The 21,902-nt window shown below is 37.2% G+C and overlaps 1 protein-coding gene across 2 annotated transcripts in view; it reads right to left on the reverse strand.

Moving 5' to 3' along the window:
* The window catches only part of LOC131977636 (1-phosphatidylinositol 4,5-bisphosphate phosphodiesterase gamma-1-like), a 46,061-nt gene that overhangs the window by 20,602 nt on the left and 3,557 nt on the right, over positions 1 to 21,902 (reverse strand). For both annotated transcript variants that reach the window (XM_059341041.1, XM_059341040.1), the window contains exons 2-11: positions 12,919 to 13,068; positions 10,030 to 10,123; positions 7,383 to 7,430; positions 4,507 to 4,591; positions 4,305 to 4,385; positions 3,043 to 3,077; positions 2,361 to 2,433; positions 2,165 to 2,260; positions 1,404 to 1,522; positions 422 to 507 (exon numbers count right to left, since the gene is read on the reverse strand). In XM_059341041.1, the coding sequence (XP_059197024.1) occupies positions 422 to 507; positions 1,404 to 1,522; positions 2,165 to 2,260; positions 2,361 to 2,433; positions 3,043 to 3,077; positions 4,305 to 4,385; positions 4,507 to 4,591; positions 7,383 to 7,430; positions 10,030 to 10,123; positions 12,919 to 13,068 (867 nt within the window). The remainder of the gene's footprint in view (positions 1 to 421; positions 508 to 1,403; positions 1,523 to 2,164; positions 2,261 to 2,360; positions 2,434 to 3,042; positions 3,078 to 4,304; positions 4,386 to 4,506; positions 4,592 to 7,382; positions 7,431 to 10,029; positions 10,124 to 12,918; positions 13,069 to 21,902) is intronic.

The following is a 21,902-nucleotide window of genomic DNA, read 5'->3' on the forward strand; positions in this document are numbered from 1 at the left end:
ACACAGTGAGGAAATACCAGGCTACACTGTATCAGACCGTCTGCTTTGATTTTATGTTTAAATTCGTATATATATCCAAATCAGACCGTGGTAAGAGCAATTACTGCGGTCTGCTTTGGTTTTGAGTTGGATTTTGTAGTTACTGCAAATTATATATAGTTATTTCTTTGCATTAAAGCAAAATTGAAACCTAAAACTTTGTCACAAGATAAAACAGACATCAAGGAGTTCATTTTTTAGTTAAAACTCTGTAGATACTGCAGCTAGGCTTTGTAGGGCAGCATACTCTGACCTGAAAAGACTAAAACAAAAACCTGAACAACAACCAAACAAAACTGTCATTTCTTTTGTGAATTTAATGTGTTGCAGAAACATTTTTAACCAGCAGCAAAACTTTTCTCATGAGTTAAAATCAACCTACACTCAATGCAGCGGCAGCCCATCCTGAGGCAGCGGGCGTAGGCTTCAAGAGACGATTCACTGGAAAACTGGTCACCTGTCAGATAACTGAGAGAGCAACAACACGGAAACAAGCTCAGAGGAGCAGCGGCACTCAGGGAAAATAATATTGTCATTTGAGTAAATTTCCTGTGTTAGATTTATTTTTATTTATTTTTCATTTATGTGCTTTCAGGGGCTGCAACTAATGATAGTTTCCAGTACTGATTAATACGTTACAAGACAGAACAGTATTAATAAATGCAACTATTATATAAAACAGAAAAGCAGCAAATTCTCACATTTGTAACGTCAGAATCAGATCCTTTTTTTTGGTAATTTTGGTTGATTAATGGCTAAAACAGGGTATAAACTTAATATGCTCTAAAAACTATTACGTCATTTCTTTTGCATTAAAGGAAAACTTCACTCTATAAAACGACCATTGTTCTTTTCTTCCTTTGATTATTGAAGAAAAAATAATAATGATCAGGTTTTAGCAAAAATTGAAATCCATCCTTTAACAAGACTCTTAACCCTTTATCAGGTGAGGAACTATATTTGGTAACTTCAGTGGATATCAAAATGGGGTGGAAAAAAAAGTTGCAAATTTACCAGATTAAAGTGGCAAATCCACAAGAAAAAAAGTTGCAGATTTAAGAGATTTAAAGTGGTGAATCTGCGAGAAAAGTTGTTTTTTTCCCCACTTCTTTCTCATAAATCTGTGACTTTTTTCCACGCAGATTTGCTACTTTAAATCTCTTAAATCTGTGAGTTACCAAATACGGTTCTTCGCCTGATAAAGGGTTAAGACAAAAATAAGCAGTTTTTCCACATTGTTGAGTTTTTAAATCCCTATTATTCCCCTAAAGCCCCTTTCAATACAATAACAAGATCTTTACAATACAGTATTAGACTCCTGAGACAAAGACAGGAACATCTGAGGCACAAATGTTGAAACATACGTGTTGTGTGAAGAGGAGATCCAGTACTGAGACAGCGGCCTCTTCATGTCGTCAGCAACAACCGGTGAATGTCGAGGGTCACACACAGAATTCTCTTTAGAGAACAGGAACGTCAGGAACTAGGAACATAAAAGAGAATATTGCAACTACTTACAATTTATGAGGTCAATAAGTATCAAACAGGTGTTCTTATGTATAAAGTAATTTGCCTTCCTGCATCTTTACCTAACTTTTTTCATAGTTACTTTGAGTTTAATTGTCATTATCATGCACATCTTACAAGAAGAAAGAATGATTTACATATTCCTTTCTGTAGGACCTCTGTTGCCAAATTCTCATTTGTTTATCAAGGTGCGGTGGAATGACATAAAAAATCTAACAGAATCATGTTCCTCTTTATATACTTTTAAGACCAAGCTCAAAAAAATCCCTATAGATGTTCTACACCTTTGTATTTGTTTTGTTTATATTTTGTTTTGCTTTTTTGTTTTGTTTTTTCATCTAGCTATGTAATTTAAGTAAAGTATAGTTACTTATAGGTTTAAGAGGGAGGGTCGCGTATAAGCCCTTTGGGCTTTTTGATCTTTCCTGCATTTACTTTAACTGTTTTTTGTGCTGTTTTCTGATTTCTTTATGATTGTATGTTCTTTAAGTGCAAACAACAATAAAAAAAAGAAAAAAAAAGAGACATGATCAGACTGAGACGGAGGATAAAGATCTGCACAGTTTGTTTCACTTTGTGTGTCTTGGTAGAGTCTCACCTCATCAAGCTGCAGCATGGGCTCCGGGTGCGGAGCGCCCCTCATGTAGCCCGTCAGGAACTCTCTGACACGACTCAGGTCCGACGCCCAGGACTCCTGAGACGATACAGAAGTGAATACAGAGCAGTTTTATGTTTTTTTCAAAAGAGAGCATTGTCTGTGTGTTGTGCTGACGGGCGCTGAATCTGCTCAGTACCTTCTGGTCCATCTGTAAAAACTTCTGGAAGTCGTAGAGGGAGATCTGACAAAGCTCCGGTCTGTCAACGTTCCTACAAACACAACAATTTAACATGTCAGACAGCAGAGCAGCGAAAGTGAAGAGTAGAAGTGATACATCAACATACAAATGTCTGTCTGGAAACACACGCCAGTTCTTATTACGCCATTTTTAAAGGTTAGTATTGCATAATGTTAAATGTTTCACATCGATTGGGACAAGAAAAAAACATTAACCCTCTGAGCCCCAACAAGCAGTGTCATGGCACTTTTTTTTTTGCCCCTGTCACATTTTACTCAATGTGGCCTTGTTTTTCTCTGCAATATATTAAATCTATAAGTACTGCAGCTCTATAGAATCAACACAATCATTGCTAGAAGTGGAAACAAGTCAAACATTTCTTTTGTATAGAATAACACAGTTATAATGACATACATTTCAAACCTGCTCGTGTGTTTTGGGGCTTAGAAGGTAAAGGGTGTAAGCAAAAAAGGCAATAACACATGGAAATGTTTCCTGAAAGCCAAAACCTCCCTTAAGACACAGATTAATATTCAGTGTGTGTTAAAGAGAAACTGGACGGAGAAGAAGTGGGGGGACGTGAAGACGGGGGAGTGGACATGGAGGGAAAGGAGGTGAAGGTGGAGGTGCAGGGACTCACCGCAGAGGGAAGGAGAGCTCCAGCTGCTCAATAATCTGGGGACAGAAGGGGAGGAACCAGGTGACGGACAGGTGCGAGGGAGCCAGTGAAGCATAAACAGTCAGAGAGCTGAAGTACTCAAATACAGTACGGAACTGTGAAACTTTACTTTTCCCTTTACATTTTAGAGGGAAATGACCATCTTATGGCTGATGTTTCAGCTTTAGACTGCACAATAAATAAGACACGATCTTAAAATAATGCTGTTGTTGGGTACAAATGTCCAAAATGAATTCTGAAAAACAGCATGTAGTCTTTATGGCTTTATGTCACAACGTAAATAGAGTTTTGGAGAATGTGTAAAAGAGCAGAGTGAAAAACCCTGTAGCTCCATTTTGAGGATTATATTTCATTATTATTTATTAAAAGGAACATTCTGGAGGTTTCGCATTTTTTATCAAATCACATAAAATCACAGCTAACAATTCTGAATGTTGTTTGAGTTAATTTCTGTCAAATGTACATGATCGCTGCACACACTGTAATAAATTATTCTGTAGTTCATTTTACTTAATATATTTGATAAAAACGTATTAAATACAAATGCGTCCTTGATTTTGAGGCAGTTGTTTAAGTAACTTTAATATAAAAATGTTTGAGATGGAATCTACTTATTTTTATCACATTAAATATAATCTTTATGTGTATGTAATTCTAAATCAAGAGAATTTTGAATGAATCCAACAATAGAATTAGTCTGTTTTTAATTGACAGGCACTTCCTGTTAAGTTGTTATTAACTCAACTTGTAACATAGTTAGATTTAATTAATAATATTGCGTGCAATCTGTTGCCTCAATTTTATTGAGTAACTATTGTTTATCTTTTTTTACAGTGCAGTAAAGCAGTTTAATTGCAGATTAAGTTGCATTGCCACGTTGTTGCTGCTTTTCTGTAGAAAACAGAAATGATTGCAGACTTGATGTTGTCTCTAAAGGGATCAGACAACTTTCTAGAGTCTGTCATTTAATTTCCATGTCCTATAGAACATAAATGGTAGCAATGGCTGCCTACAAAAAGTAGGAAAAGTAGGAAAGAACATCTGAAATATTACAAAGCATGCATTTAAGCAGCATAAACTGCTTAAAGTATTCGTAAATATGGAACAAAATCTTGCAATAAAACTAGTATATGGTCCTATTGTTCCACTGTGATAGTTCTATGTCAGTAAAGGATTTGAGTACTTCTTGTGTGTATGCGTGCAAACACAAAACTGAAACTCACATTCTTCTGCGAGTCGAACATGAGCGTTCTGTAGAGCTGGGAGAAATTAGGGTATGACAGGTCGCTCCGGGCCTCCACCTCCTGCAACAACAGAGAGGAGGAGAGTTTAACAGCTCTGTGGTCCCGTCTGAACATCCAGGAGGACATTCAGAGAGACTGTTGGTGGAAAAAGAGACTGATCAGACTTATGTCCTGCTCTGACCTGGAGCTTGTCTTTAAGAAAGCGCATGTTTGGGACTCTGTAGTTGATTTGAGGCAGCAGAGCTTTCACATCCTTCACTGTGATGCTGAAAACAAACAAGAGAAGAAAAGTACTTTAGAAAACCTTTTTTTTCAGGACTAATCCTGAAAAACGAACAGTATTTTCATTGGATCTTTAGAGCACCTATTCTCAACCTTGGGGTCGGGACCCCAATTGGGGTCGCGAGATGATTTCTGGGGGTCGCCAGATCATTTTGGAAGTCAGCTCTGTCTCCACTGTGTTACAGTGTTCATGTGTTAATGTGTTTTAGTCTTTGTGGTCATTTAATGTCTCTTTTGGCCAATTTGTGTCTTTTTTTGATAATTTTGTGGTCAATTTGTGTCTTTTTTGGTGATTTTGTGTCTTTTTTTGTCATTTTTGCCTTTTTTTGGTCATTTTGTGTCTTTTTTTGATCAATTTGTGGTCAATTTGTGTCTTTTTTGGTAATTTTGTGTCTTTTTTGGTCAGTCTGTGTCTTTTTTGGTCAATTTGTGTCATTTTCGTCATTTTGTGTCTTTTCTGGTCATTTTATGTCTTTTTTTGGTCAATTTGTGTCTTTTTTGGTCATTATGTCTCCTTTTTTTGGTCATTTTGTTAAACGCATGTTAAAGTGGGGGTCGCGACTCAAAAAGGTTGAGAACTACTGCTTTAGAGAATCTCTCATAAGAGCTACAGTGATATTATGTGTTTTTTCTACCAGGAGGTGGTGCTGTATGGTCTGAAGAGTTAATGTAATCTTCAAGACTTTACATTTCAAGGCTCAGAGGGAGGGCTCCTGTACATATTTTTTATTAATTAGGCTCAGAGAGAATGTTTAGAAAGGGACATGTCTTGTCCATTTCCCTGATTGTTTAAAGGGAAAACGTGGCATTATTGTCGCACCAACTCCTCAGAATCAACTGCATTAAGTTATGTGCAATAATACCTTTTTAATAAAGTTTAGCAGTTCAAACTAACTCTTTTCATGCATCATACATAATTTCAATACATGTTGCATTTGTTTAGCTTTAAAAAAGTGTTGAGAAAATACTGCAATCCTATCACAAAGTGTACTTGGGGTCTGTTCTTCACAGCAGCAAGTCAGATTTTCCCAGCTGTCATGAAATTGTAGATATTCAACATCATAGTGCTCAGGTTTTATTCTTTCAGGGTATATTTCAATTGTTTTGGCAGGTTCCGGAGAAATATGGGCCCGTCTGATTAATACGAATTATTGATTTAATTTATCCTTTTTTTTATAATACATAAATATACATCTGAATCCAAAACCGGGTTTGAAATGTATCTTTGCTTAAAAAAAAGAGTTTATCATAGAAAGAAACTGTAAAAACAGAAATTATCGTCAGTGTTGGAGCTTTACGATGGCCCTTGAATGGATCATGTTGGACCAATGTGTAAAAAATATATAGTTACCTTTATAGTCATCTTTCATGGTGCAACAGGCACTTTAAGTTTGACAAGACAACACAGAGTCCTTTAACCCTTTGATGCACAACATGGGTCAAAAATGACCCTCATTCATTCCCCATGTTATTTAATGCTGCTGTGTGTTTCTGTTCTCTATTTTTGACATCAACATATTTTATGATTGAATATTCCAAGTATTCTTTAAATATCTTGTTTTTGATAACAACAGATCATTATTTCCATTTTGCCACTACAAGCCCTACAAGTTTTTGTATTATTACATAGCTTACTACTTGCTTAATTATTGCTAGCTTGCTAAGCTAACTACTTAGCCAAGAAGTTAGCTAAGTAGTTAGCTTAACAAGCTACTTAGCTAACTTCTTGGCTAAGTAGCTTGCTAAGCTAACTACTTAGCCAAGAAGTTAGCTAAGTAGTTAGCTTAACAAGCTACTTAACTAAATAATGGATATGGGTCATTTTTCACCCATGTTGTGCATTAGAAGAGTAGTGACACAAACAGGGATTTCATTAAAAAAATAAGAAAGCAAAACAAAAAAATTAGAATGTATGATGATCAAAAACAAACTAATTGGGGAAAACCTGGAATACTGAATGATGAAAATAATTAATTGCAAAGAAATAGAACATAAAAACTGTCGGGTCACTTTAGACCCATGTTGTGCATCAAAGGGTTAAGATGCTCTGCAAAAAATATAACATTTAAAGTTCAATACAATGATGAAAAGCTCCAGAACAGCTAATAAATGCACCTTGTGGTGAGATTTTTTTTTTTTTTTTCACTAAAAAGAATCTGCACCAACGTTGTTACAGTTGCTGATGTCTTTACCTCAACATTTTTATTTTCCAGGACAAACAGCACATGGTTTATCACTTTTATTAATTATAAAAACACGAATGACCATCAGCCGACAGAAACAGCACGAGGAAGGAAGCGAGAGAAGCAGGTAGGAGCTGAAAAAGAATCCAGGTCAGCGCTCTGAGACGATCTTTAGGGGTCAATGACCGCCGTCACTGCCAGGTCTGATTCATCTCTCCACCCGCTTCCCTCTGTCTAGCTACTGTTACTATTTTCACAGGAGACAGGAAGTTGCCCTCTCCCAGCCCATCGCATCACTTCCTGCCGCTTATCAGGCGGTGGCAGGCTGTTTGTCTTGGAGCGGCTTCCACCCAAACAGAAGCTCAGACTCATTTATATGAGAGAGAGAAAGCCTGTGTGTGTGTGTGAGGTGTGTGTGTGTGTGTGAGGTGTGGAGGGTAAGGGCAGAGGTGCAACTCGCTCTTTGATGACATCTGGATCTGCTTCCACCTCCACCTCCGACCTGCTGTGACCAAGCGGCCAATCAGCTTCCATCACATACTGCTCTGAGAGCTCTGATTGGGTGTTGACGTGTTTGAGGCGAGTCACCCACCTGCCCTCGTGGCTCCTGTCCATGACTTCAAACTGTTTCCTCAGCCACCTACAGAGGGAGGGATGGAGATGGAGATAGAGAGAGATAAAATTATTATTATTACGAAAATCCTGTTGAGATTAAAAATAGAAGTTTCCGAAAGAAAATGTGAACGATCGCTAAAACTGAAAAGCTGCGCTGCATTACTGAAGACTGAAATGAAAAAGCACTGAATGAAGAAATCACCTACAGGCACATCTCAAAAAATTAGAATATCATGAAAAAGTTTATTATTATATTTTTTGTCAATCATTTCAGCAAGTGAAACTCATACATTATATAGATTCAATATGCATAGAGTGAAATATTTCAAACCTGTTTTTTTATTTTATTTTGATGATTCTGGCTTAGAGATAATGAAAACACAAAACTCAGTGTCTCAGAACATTAGAATATTGTGAAAGAGTTCAATATGTGAGTCCTGGGTCAGTGGTGGTTTGGGGCCATGTCCTCTGCTGCTGTTGGTCCACTGTGTTTTCTGAAGTCCACAGTCAACATAGCAGCCATCTAGCAGGACATTTTAGAGTCTTCATGCTTCCACAAGCTCTTTGGAGATGCTGCTTTCATTTTCCAGCAGGACTTGGCACCTGCCCACACTGGCAAAGGTACCAAAAGCTGGTTCAGTGACCATGGTGTTACTGGGCTGGACTGGAAAACCTACTCGGCTAACCTGAACCCCATAGGAGTCTATGGGCTGTTGTTACATGCCACACCTTATTAATGCAGTAATTCATGCAAAAGGAGCCCAACCAAGTATTGAGTATATGGAAATGGAGATACTTTTCAGAAGCATGACATTTGTGTTTAAAATATCCTTTTTTATTGATCTTAATATCAATATTCTAATTTTCTGAGACACTGACTTTTGTGTTTTCATTATCTGTAAGCCATAATCACCAAAATTACAAGAAATACAGGCTTGAAATATTTCACTCTATGCGTAATGCTATGTTGTTCCCACTTCTAGCCATGATTGTGCTGATTCCATAGAGCTGCACAACTTCTAGATTTTACATGTATTTTATATATTGCAGTGAAATACAAGGCCACAGTGAGTAAAATGTAAAAAGAGCCAAAAAAAAAAAAAACATCCTGAAGCAGCTTGTTGGGGTTCAGAGGGTTAGGAAATGAACTTGACATTTAAAGTTGAAATAATGTCTCTTGACCGTGTGTGGGCAGTTCAAGTACTGGGTTTCTTACCGTGCCGAGAGAAATACATACATACATTAAATTCATAATCTTTTCGTCCTTGTTTTGTTTCATAAGACTGTGCATTATTTGTGTTTATTCCATCTATTTCCGAAAAATGTCAAATTGAATTTTTTTTTTAGAAATTGATAAGATATCTTAAAAAAAATCCTTTTTTAACCTCTTTTGTAAAATGTAAAATAATATGTACAGCTATTGGATGATTATAGTTTACATTTCTCTACACTTTGTACTTCGATACTGAGAGTCTGTTTGTCAGTGAAAGCTGACGAATCTCCTTAAACAGTTTACACAAGTGTCATAAACAGACAAAATTAGCCTTTTCGTTTCCTCTGACCGTCTCCAAACACATATACCGCTCACATTATGTCCACAGCCGCCCTCTGTTTTCCCGCTTGCACCACAGAAGCCAAACCTGCCTCCGCACATTCATCTGGAGTAAATATTTTCATCCCAAAACAAATATTTGTCTTCACCTCCGCCCAGCACCTCCATTTGCCGTCCAGGTCGCTGCTTCTTTTGATGCAACCAAATATCACTTTCTCACACACACACTTCGGGATGCAGGAACACACAAATAAATAGTTTCATATGCAACTAATCACATCAAGGAAAATCAATCTCTTCAAAGTCTAAACACAGATGCAATTTCATGGTTATTTGATTCATTGTTTGGTCGGTTAAGTGTTTTGTTTTGCCCCCAAACTCAAACACAATGAAGCTATAATGAGTGTTTTATTGTCATTTTTGTTCAAAGAAATTGCTTCAATCTAAGTTATTGCCATTTAATTTTCTTTTGACCAACTGATCGTCTCAAATAATCATGTGTTTCAGTTCTAGGAGGAATCTAAAAACTATTCAGAGCCCGTCTGAGATCAGTGTTAGCCCTTAATAGGGCACTCATTGAAATACTTGCCAATTCCAAATTTCAACCCTATAAATATTGGAGGATATTACATACAACCAGAATGTGTAAAAAAACATACGGACCCGGGGGAGGGGGTAAAATTTTGAGTAAAAAGTTTACGAGATTGAAGAGCCAAATCTACGAGAATATAAAGTGCAGATTTATGAGATTTAAAGTGGTGAATCTGCAAGATAAAAGTTGCTTTTTTCCCCACTTTTTTCTCGTAAATGTGCGACTTTTTTCGCACAGATTTGACACTTTAAATCTCTTAAATATGCAACTTTTTTTCTTGTAGATTTGCCACTTTAATCGAGTAAATTTGCAACTTTTTTCTCCAAATCCATGTGGTTCTAAGACCTCACAGAGAGACATGGGGACCCGGTTTTGATATCCACTGAAGTTACCAAATATAGTTCTTCGCCTGATAAAGGGTTAACAGATAAGATATTCAGTGGAGTATAATCACATACATTTGTAGAGATGGACACACACCTGTCTATCTGCTGTGGAGCTGGCGCTCTCTGAGTGTCCACCATCAGCCAGTTGAGACCAGTAATCCACATGTTGACCTCCTCCTCGCTGAAAGCTGCAAAGACACAAACAAAGAGACAGAAAAGTGTAAAAATGTCTGACTTTAGTCACCCCTAATTCTTCAAATGTTTATCTGAAAGTTGATCCAAGTGCTTATTCTAATCTATTTGAACTTGAGTCTCATTTCTGTAGTTTTGTATGTCGGATAAGAGTAGGGTTGTCAAAAGTATCGATATTCAAAAAAGTATCGATACTAAAACGTTGTATCTGGATACGATACTCATTTTCAAAAGTATCGAGTATCTGAAGCTTGTTATCATAATTGCAGTTTCTTTTTGCACAACTGTTTTTTATTATAAATATTTAACCTGTGGTTCTGTTAATTTTTACATGTTGCATTTTTCTTGTTAATAAAAACATTTCTGTTAAATTTTGAGGTCTTTGTTTTTATCCTTGTGGTATCGAAAATGGTTTAGAGCATCAAATATTTTAGTATCGGTATCGAGTTGAAAATTTTAGTATCGTGACAACCCTAGATAAGAGCTGATCAGACTCTCTCCGGGTGGCGCCCATGTTCTTTTTATTGCATCCAAGTTTCCCTCACTTACATCTTTTCCTTGTCCGTCCCACCAGGAAACAAGGCGAGGAGAGAGGAAAAGTTTTAAGACACATGAGAAGACCTTTCCTCCGAAGCGTCACATGAAGCGACGTCCGTTTCTAATGCAGCGGCAGCAGATCACAGCTGGATCAGCTGTCAGTCGGCTTCAACAGCTGCACATGTGTTCTGTACTAATGCTAATAAAGGTGTAAATACTTTCTGAGAGTGATGGACGACATCAGATTCAACCGTTTCAGAGACAGTTTCATTTTTGTGTATGTTTCAGACATAAATTTATAATGATTTAAATGCATGAAGTCATTAAAAGGTGATTAAAAATGTGACTGATAAGGTGTTAAATTCAAATCAAATATAAAGAGCATGTCTTCACACGATATAGGGATGAAAACTGGTGTGTGAAATGACAGTAGGTGGTTATTGTTGACGTTTTATTTTTTAAATGTATTACTATTTTTTTGTGTGTCGTTGTTGTTTGTTTGTTCATTGTTGTCTCATTATGACTACATGGGTGTATGTGTACTTATGTGTTTGTAAGTTAATAACAAGTTATATGTGTTAATAATGGTAATAATGAGTTTATAAACTACATTACTATGTGTTCTACATACATTTATATAAATATTATTTTTGTTATATAACTGAATATAGTAAATGAACATAAGAAGTGTTGAGTCTTGTTGTTTCATTTTGTCTTGTTGTCTTGTATTTATTGTTGTTCGTTTGTTTTTAAATGTTCATCTTTTATTTTGTGTTCAAATAAATTCTTAATCAATCAATCAATCAATCAATCAATCAATCAATCAATCAATCAATCAATCAATCAAAAAAAATAGGTTGATAAATATGTCTAAATGGTACTTAAAAAGTATTATCCTGTATGTGAGGTTTTTACTGCAGAATATAACAGGGTCACAGTAGTTGAGGGGCATTGTGGGAAATGTGAGCTTGTGTGGTGAGGTCATGTCAGTTGCATTATGGGTCAGAACAACATGAGTAACAATATTGCATGTGGTACAAGTGGTGCACAGTAATTTTCCCTTATGTTTCACGTTATTAATGTTAATTCATTGTGCAACTTAAATTCTGTTCACTATGTACTGGTGCAATTTCAACTGTTGAGTCTGTCTATATTGCTTCTAATTGTATATTTCTTCTTGTTTAAATTGTTGATACTTTTATATTTCTTGTTACTATTGCTTGTTTTTTTTTATTCTTATTTTATTGATGCTTCTTTTTATTTTTCCTATATGCTTTTTGCTGCTGTAACACTGGAAATGTCCCTGTTGTGCGACTAATAAAGGAATAACTTATCTTATATTACCTCATTATGGACATTGGTGCATTTGAGGTTATTTTATTTTATTTCAGCACATTTCTGTTGTGCTAATGTGGGGACTTCTTAATGGAAACTAACATGACAGACTTCAACAGTGAGTGGAAGTTGTATGTGTTTTTGAAGTGTTTATTTTTTGTTGTTTTAGAGAGAGAGCAAATAAACCTTCAAGACATCTGTATGAATCACGGCCATTATTTCATTCAACCGGTGTAGTTACAAAGCAGATAAGATGTTTAACCCTTTATCAGGCAAAGAACTACATTTGGTAACTTCAGGTAATATTTTGAGAAAAAGTTGCAAATTTACTAGATTAAAGTGGCAAATCTACAAGAAAAAAAGTCACAGATTTAAGAGATTTAAAGTGGCAAATCTGTGCGAAAAAAGTCGCAGATTTACGAGACAAAAGTGGGAAAAAAGCAACTTTTTTCTCCCAGATTCACCACTTTAACCCTTATAGGACACTCATTGAAATACTTGCAAATTCCAAATTCCAACCCCAGAGAATATTGGAGGATATTACAAATTGCTAGATAATATTTTGAGAAAAAAGTTTACTAGATTTAAGTGGCAAATCTATGAGAAAAAAAGGCACAGATTTATGAGATATAAACTGTTGAATCTGGGGGAAAAAAAGCTGCTTTTTTCCCACTTTTTTCTCGTAAATCTGCGACTTGCCAGATTTGCCACTTTAAATCTCTTAAATCTGCTATTTTTTTCTTGTAGATTTGCCACTTTAATCTAGTAAATTTGCAACTTTTTTCTCAAAATATTACCTGAAGTTACCAAACATAGTTCTTTGCCTGATAAAGGGTTAAATAAAATATGAAAGTAGTGTGATGAGGCTGTGAAATAAATCTCCAAATATAACACACATGCAGTGAACACACACACTGACCTGCCACACTGAGCGTCCGGAGGCGGAACTCCAGGCCGTAGAGCACGATGAAGCAGTGGGCGGCGTCCAGTTTACGGGCCTCCTCCGGGTAGCGCTCGAAATCACGGGAGCCCTTCCCCAACCGCAGCTCCCGGATCTCCCGTATGTCGACTGGAGGAGGGAGGAAGGAAGGAAGGAAGGAAGGATAGTGTTGCATGAACACAAATATGCACAACCATAAATCACAGTTTGGCACGTTGTTCGTTTCCCTGCCAAACACACAGAAATCTGCAGCCGGAGAGAGCTCAACAAATGGACTTTGTGTGAGTCCGGAGAGCCAAAAAACAGACACACAAACATTTCAGCTGTCGGTGGCAGGATGCTCCAAAAGTCTGCAGAGGTTTTTAGCAAACAAACAGACACTTTTTTTAATAATAACTTTTCCTTCACATATACGGAGAGAAGAATCCCTGTAGAACAGAAGTCACTTTAAGAGGTAAAACAGCTGAATGACCCATAAAAGAGCAAAGTGAAGCAAAGACTGTTGACTTAGATACTCAGCTGCAGGACTTGTATATTGCAGTGAAAAATGAGGCCACAAATGTGACAGAAAAAAATAGCTCTGAAACCGCTTGTTTCAGAGGGTTAATTAAACATTTATTTATTTGAGATGGTTGCCCCCTCAGCTTGCAATTTTAAGGGGGAACAAATACAGATTTATAGTATGATTCAGGTATTTTAACCCTCTGAACCCAGAGAAACGTTTGTTTTCATTGAAAGATCGCCAAAAATACACAAAAAACTGTGAAAACAGACATGATTGTTGAAATTTGAACTTTCCGACAGTCTTTGAATGGATCATAGGTTACAAAAGTTTCTGTTAGGAAAACGTAACCAAAACAAAGCTTAAAATTGTGATATTTCTGTCAAAATCACCTTGTTCTACATGTCTAATTTAAAAGGCTGCCAAAAATAAACTGTTTTGGAGTAACTAGATCCTGTTAAAAACATTAAATTTCATGAAAGTCACATGAAAATCTGTTTGCACAGAGCAGAGAGGAGAGGACAGGAGAGGTTGCAAGTAGAGACTGTAGAAATGCAAATGGTTTCATATGTATAGCATGTGGAGAGCCAATTTCTTTTTAAAACATGTATTTATTTGAGATGGTTGCCACCTCAGCTTGTAATTTGAAGAAAAACCATAAAGATTTATCGTATGATAGGAATTTTAAGATATATTTGTCCAGTTGATTAGGTTTGGTGTTTGTTTAATGTAAATATTTCCATCAGAAGCTGTGATTTTGCTTTATCATTTTAGTAACACTTTTTCTTCCAGCTGTAAAAAGTCAGCATTTAAAATCTGCACTCGTGGCAGGTTTTGTCCACTTATTTCTCCATCTAATAGAGAAATCCATATACAGACAGACCGCTACTGAAAGTGAAGGGTTAACAGCAGCGTGGTCAAGTTGGGCGACCGACCGCAGAGTCTGATGTAAACTCTGGACTCCACTTTGACACATGCAGCAGTCGACACACCCACAAAGAAAACCCCGGCTTATTGACATAGCAGATGTCTTGTGCAAACACACATAAACACACTCATAGATGCTCCGGAATTCACACACCGAACACAGGCCGACTATAGCACACACACACACACACACACACACACACACACACACACACACACAGTAACAATTTTCTGTAAGAAAACAGTCAAATTGTGACAGTAACATACTGTTTTTTCATTAAAATTGTATTATACTGTAGAAAACAATGCATTCTGGGCAATATTTGTAGGAGGCTTGCCGTTTCCCATAAAATATATGATATATATATATGTGATATTTTCTAAGTCTCTTTTTGTACATATTTTTTAATGGATGTATTTTACTTAACTAACTCATTCAGTATATGGTACATTAAAATTACTGAGGTTACAGGGAAGACAGCGCTAAATTCATACACTGTAATAAATGATTCTGTAGTCATTTCATTTTACTTAATATATTTGATAAAATGTATTAAATATTAAATGCGTCCTTGATTTTGAGGCAGTTGTTTAAGTAACTTTAATATAAAAATGTCTGAGATAGAATCTATTTATTTTGATCACATTAAATATAATCTTTATGTGTATGTAATTCTAAATCAAGAGAATTTTGAATGAATCCAACACAATAGAATTAGTCTGTTTTTAATTGACACTTAACACTTCCTGTTAAGTTGTTATTAACTCAACTTGTAACGTAGTTAGATTTAATTAATAATATTGCGTGCAATCTTTTGCCTCAATTTTATTGAGTAGCTGTTGTTTATCTTTTTTTACAGTGTAGTGATTGGCTTTCAGACAGTAATATGCTTTGTATACTGCAACAATATTATAACTAGCTTCAGCACTATACTGTGTTTTAGTCTACTGTAAAAATCAATGAAATACAGGATTTTACTGTAATTCAGTATGTGGTTTTGTCACAGTAACATCCTGTAAAGTAGATAACAGTAAGGGAACTTTAAAATTAACAGTAGAATGCTGGCAAACCTGCTGCCAGTATTTTAGTGTTAATTTACAAGACAATTGTTTACAGTGCACACACATGCACAATGGAACTGAAGGTTGAGTTTTGATGCTTTCTTCCAGCGCAAAGAAACTTCAGCCAAATGAAAACAAGAATAAACGCAGAAAGAGATCAAAACTTCCCACTAAGACAAAGTGATGTGGCCCACAGGTAGACACCAGGGGACATCAGGACAGAACAATCGAAGCCTGTTGCTGGTCTTTATCGGGCCAAAACGGGCCGTCCTCAGCAGGTTGTATATAATCCTGAATCAAAGAGCCGAGAGGAGAAATCTGGTTCCTATCTGAGCCTCCCGCATGTGGAGATGACAGGGAGCACGTTTGGCATGAGATTAAGAGAGAAAGTCCATTATCCTCGGATGGAAATGTGTCCATAATTTATACTGGGAGGGTTGAGGGGGGGTTCAGAGCAGCAAGAACACTGAATCTGAGTTCTTACCCACAGATGATCCGCTCCATTTTAAGCTTTTAGAAAAGGGAAATTCTACAACAAAAACTGTGAAGAATATTCCTGTTGCACAGCACAATAAAATAAATAATAAAAAGCAATAACAACCCTGAACTCTCATATGCACTGACTTTCCATATGGACTTTATTACTGTGCAATATTTCTCGGCAATGAGCAATAATTTGTGCAATAAAATGTCCTTCAATGTGCAATATATTTATGAACACTAAATAGCATCATGGCAAATTGAATTGAAGACTGTGCACCTTACCTCCCTTTCTTGCCTATGTTTTACATTATATGTTTTTTTTTTCTTTACATTTACTTGCCTAAGTAGGTGTATGTTTATGTTTATATTGTATATCTTTTATGTATTTTATTTATTGTCGCACTGCTTTCTGGAGTCAGCTCTTAAATCTCATTGTACATGTGTATAGTGACAATAAAGGCATTCTATTCTATTCAATAACTACCTGATAAAACTAAGGATAATTCTGATTATTTTTTTCCTATTGTGAACAAACCAAAAATTTACAAAGAGAAAAAATAACAGTGAACACATCGACTAACAACTATTGTGGGTATCAAAGGCTGATATATCTTCTTCCTGCCATATAGCTTCATTGTTGTCCAAAAAACTATTAAAAACACGTCATGTTCCTTTATTACCATGAACACACACACACACACACCATCCTGCCATAAATGTGGATTAATACGCTGCTGAAAATAGTTCCTAACAAGTGCGCAATTTTTGCTGTTTGTGTGATAAAAGCTACAGTGACATGCTGTTTTATAAAAAAAATTAAAAAGTACCTTATTTTTCCAAAATAAGTACACCATTAACATTTAAATTGTGAAAAAAGTCCAATATTCCCAAAAACCCTGAGCTAAACATCCGTTGAACATTTTCCTTAAACTTTGTGACCCTTTGTTGCTGTTTATAATGAAACCTTAAACGTTGAAACGCAATATAGTTCTTTAACACTTGTGTTGTCATAAGGGTCAAAAATAACCCACCACCATGTTCAATTGCAGGAAAAAAAATATTTTTTTCCTTTAAAAAAAAAATTTAACGATTTTTTCAGTTTTTGTCCTTATTTAATGCTGTTGTTTATGCATATTTTGGGGTTGGGGGCAAGGGTTAAAACATGGGAGAAGACTAGTATTTTGTAGCTGATTTCCTCATTATACTGTATAACTATAATGCCAAAGAAGTTCCAGACTGTCTGTGTTTCCCTTCAGTTATTCTGAACTGTGAAGAGGGAAAACTCTAACATTCACAAATTTTTTAATGAATGAAACATAGTTTGAAATGAAATAAAGATTCTTTATTATAGGAATCTAATAACAGCGGCTCATTTTGACTCTTAGGAAAAGGAAAGTATGCAGAACGATTAGACTACACAAGGGTGTATGAAATGAAGACATTTGAGACATATAAAAAAAGTTTCCTTTCAGTACAGGTCAGGTTCAGGTAAGTTTTGTTAGTAAAGTTGACTCCCTTTCCTCTTAAACTGATATTAAAGTAAACCAAAAGCTGGTATTTGTTTTTCCCTGCTCTTTCCCTTTATTACTTCCTGCCATTTAGTCTGGACGTTGGACACACACACCCAGCTCACTGCACGACACACAAGCCCCCATAGGTAAGCACACACACACTCACTCACACGAGTCCTCCCAATATGGCCTTTAATCCCAGTCCAGGCTGTAAACATGGTTGTGATAAAGACACACACACACACACACACACACACACACACACACACACTGCTTTAAATAATCGTTTTGGATGTGAACTTGTGTAACCAGAGGGAGAGGTGAGGTGAGAGTGAAAAAGACACAGTCAACAGTCTCATAGACTAACATGAACTAACTGTCCTTCTTTCCCCAGTTAAAGTTCTCACTGCTCGGACTGAATAGAAGTTCCCTGAATGCACCACTACTTGTGTGCACTGCTGACCTGAAACCACCAGCCGTGGATAATTGCAGAGCATTTCCAGTGAAACAAACTGTTCCTGGTATAGCTGGTGACATCACTCCCTACCAGATGGCAGAAGTCTATTCAGAGATTATAAATCACAGGGAGAGTGAAAAATAACCCACAGCACAGGTTATAAAATAGGTAAACGAGTGGATAGATGGGAGGCTGATCGAAACATGGTGAAATAAAGTTGGAAGTAAATAACAGAGGGGTCACTTCAGAAGGTTGGCGTACCGATATCTGCACAGATCCAAAATCTGTTGATATAGTCTTTCATTATTTTTAAAAGTAGGTGTGTTTCTCCTTGTTTTTTGGGCATGCATCTCTGCCCCAGCCTTTCACACTGTTTGTGTACAATGCACAGAGCTGATGGAGAGCTGAGCGTCAAAAAAGGGCGGTAAAAACTCCCAATGCATCATCCGAATGTGTTGCATACTCGCTTAAAGAGCGCTCCTAAAAACCCCAAAATATCAGCATATCCAACGTCTTTAAAATTCAGAAAATAAAGGCCTAATTCAGAACATCCAAACAGAATATGCTGTTTACAAAACCTGTATCAAATTTGGAATATTGTCATATTTGAAAAAAAGTGGTGGAATATTAGTGTGCATGCAAACTTAGTTCCTGTGTTTGCAAGTTTTGGTAAACACACTGATACAGTCTTAATGACGCTTTATATTATTCCCTGTTGGTGCACGCCACCAAGCCAGCGCCTCATTTGTGGTCCACGTCCGTGCTTCCTGCAGAAGATGCTAAACCTTTTGTTTTCCAGCCTTCAATCTGAGACGGGAAACGAGACACTCCCTGATAACCCCGCACTTCCTTTGCCTCAGGATTTAATACCTCCACTGTTTGCCAAGGCGCTCATCTCAAAGAAAAACAGCAAAGCTGAGGGAGAAACTTTGTTTTTGTTGCCTCATACTTATTTTTTTCTCTCTACTGTTTGCTTTAAAATAAAGGAAGGAAAAGCAGGGGAGAAGGGGGAGGTGAGGGAGACAGAGTGGAGGGGTCACTTAGATAAATATGAGTGAGATTTCTGAGAAGAAACGCATCGGATGAATGACCTTGAACTTCAGAATGAAAGTGAAAGAAAATAGACTGAGAAAGTGACATGGGAGGTCAGAGAAAAATCTTGAAAATGAGAAGGGTGTTTAGGTGGGTGTGTGGGGGGAAGGAAACTGGAAAGGACAGCTGGAGGAGGAAAACGGAGAGGAGGAGGAGGAGGGAAGAAAAATGGGTAGCTGAGAGATAGAGCTATGGGAGATAAAGTGAAGGAGAGACCCGCTGAGTTCCTGGAATGTACTGCTGAGTTTGTCCAGAGGGAGGTCGTCAGTAAAGGGCCGTTTGTGGGTTATGAAAGCGTGTATGTGAAAGCAGTGTTTTCATCTGTGTCGGATTTTGTAGATTTGAGTGACGAAAGTGTTCGACGTGGGTTCGTGCACGCTCAGACTCCTACTTGTTGTCCCTTGGATTAGCGAAGGCGCCGTGATTATGATGGTTTATGATTATGGATAAATAATTGACGAGACTTCCCTGAGTAGAAACAACACCTGCATGTGTGCATTAGTCTCTGAGCTTCTGTAGAATGACAGAGGGGAGGTAGACTGGAGATGGGAAAGAAAGTAAAATGCAATGGCCCTGAGAGTTTAGTACCCATGCAAATATATGAAACACAAAGCACAAATGAAGAAAACATCTTCCTCCGTCTGACAATCATGCAGAACGCAAAATGCAGAATGCAAATACCAACATGGTCTCACAGAAATCCGTGAAATAGCCACGGAATCGCTCAAATTTCCGTGAAACTGACACGGATTTCGCTACAATGCAAGTTAATGACAGTCATATTTTTCTGGCGAGATCTTCACCACAAAGTGATTATGAACATTCACTGAGTGAATATTTAGAAAATAAAACATATATTTCTCGCTAGAAATATGATCAAAATCCATTTTTATGCAGAAACAAAGTCAAAATATTAATTTTTTCACTAAAAATGAGAGAACTGTCCGCCATGTTTTTTGTTCTGACCGCCGGAACCTTGAAAGTCACGTGACTTGGAACAAACCAATAGCCACGGGATATGACTGTCTTTAACTTGCATTGTAGCGAAATCCGTGTCAGTTTCACGGAAATTTGAGCGATTCCGTGGCTATTCCACAGATTTTGAGTTAAGCGAAATCCGTGGCTATTTCACGGATTTCTGTGAGACCAGGTTGGCAAATACTGGTATGCACTACACATTAGGGTTGTCAAAAGTATCGATACTCAAAAAAGTATCGATACTAAAACGTTGTATCCGGATACAAAAATCATTTTCAAAAGTATCGAGTATCTGAAGCTTGTTATCATAGTTGCAGTTTCTTTTTGCACAACTGTTTTTTATTATAAATATTTAACCTGTGGTTCTGTTCATTTTTACATGTTGCATTTTTCTTATTAATAAAAATATTTCTGTTAAATTTTGGGGTCCTTTTTTTTATCCTTGTGGTATTGAAAAAGGTATCGAGTATCGAACATTTTCCTGAGTATCGGTATCGAGTTGAAAATTTTAGTATCGTGACAACCCTACTACACATACAGAAACATGCTGCAGATAAGAAACCACACTGCAAGTACAAAGATGCTGCAGAAGCAAGCATGCTGCAAATACAGAAACATTTATATTGCACTATTTTCATCCACCAACCACTCAAAGCGTTTCACAACACAAGCCAACATTTACCTGTTCACACACACATTAACACACTGATGTTAGAGGCCATGCCAGATGTCAATATGTCCATCAGTATCAGTTAGGGGTTCAGGGTTTTGCACGAGGACCTAAGGGCCAGGATATTGAATCAGTAACATTTAGATTACCAGATAAGCTCTCTCCCTACTGAGTCATGCTGCTCTGTTTACTGTCCTTCTCTCTGTGGGCAGGTATAGAAAATTGTAAACTAGGTTTTTTTTTTTTATTGGTCGACATGCAAAATAAGATGCAGCAGTTCTTAGAGATGGTGCCGCTAGCTTTCCCACGTTGGCAGCAAGTGGGGGTGACGTATGCCTGCTCCCATGAGTGCCGTTACTATTGTCAACTACCTGTTGATGGTGTTGGCTAAAGTGCAAAATATAACATTCATTTTAGTTTAAACATTTGAATCACCTAACTGATTTACTGCAGATAATATCTTTGATTATTTCTACAACAAGTGTTCAACTTTTACTGATTATTAGCTTCCAAAGTTCAGTTAAAAACTAGCAAAAAATCATGTTGTTATCAGCTTTGAGTGTGCCAGGATTTTTTTTTGTTTAATGCAACTTGCAGCATTTTCTGTATTTGTTTGTGTTTTGTTGTGAAGCAAATTGGTAGGTTTCTTCTTCTTTCATGTTCTCTTAAGTTATGGCGATCACAATCACCTTCAGTGAGGTGATGGTAAAATAAACCTGACAGCAGTAAACCTATTCCTATCTCACAGGGGGGGGAAAGAGGAGTCTTTTTTTTTTTTTTTTTTTACAGGGTGCTACCATACAGTGTGAGAGTTAGAATAACACATGGCAGACAGAAGGAAACTCTATCATGCCAGTTGTGAATGCCATAAGTTTTCTCGGTGCTAACAGACACTGTAACAAATCCTCCCCCAGGCCACAAAATCCAGGACGCAGACAATAGCCTCCACACCCAGACAGGCAGAACGCTGCTCCGACGGGCCGAGTCGACGGAACAACAACCGCCTCCTGCTTTAGGTTTACCACCGCCACTTGACTCCACGCCAACAGGCTGCCACCGCCGCCTCAGCCCACAGCCAGTCAGTCAGTCAGTCAGGCGGACAGGAGGCTCGAGGTTGGACCAGGATTCAGGGTCCATGTGGCAGCAGCGTGTATGCTACTATGTCTGGAGGAACCTGGTCTCACAGGAATCCGTGAAATAGCCACGGATTCGCTTAACTCAAAATCCGTGGAATAGCCACGGAATAACTCAAATTTCCGTGAAACTGACACAGATTTCGCT

The sequence above is a fragment of the Centropristis striata genome, chromosome 9 (assembly GCF_030273125.1).
Source record: "Centropristis striata isolate RG_2023a ecotype Rhode Island chromosome 9, C.striata_1.0, whole genome shotgun sequence".
NCBI lineage: Eukaryota > Metazoa > Chordata > Actinopteri > Perciformes > Serranidae > Centropristis > Centropristis striata.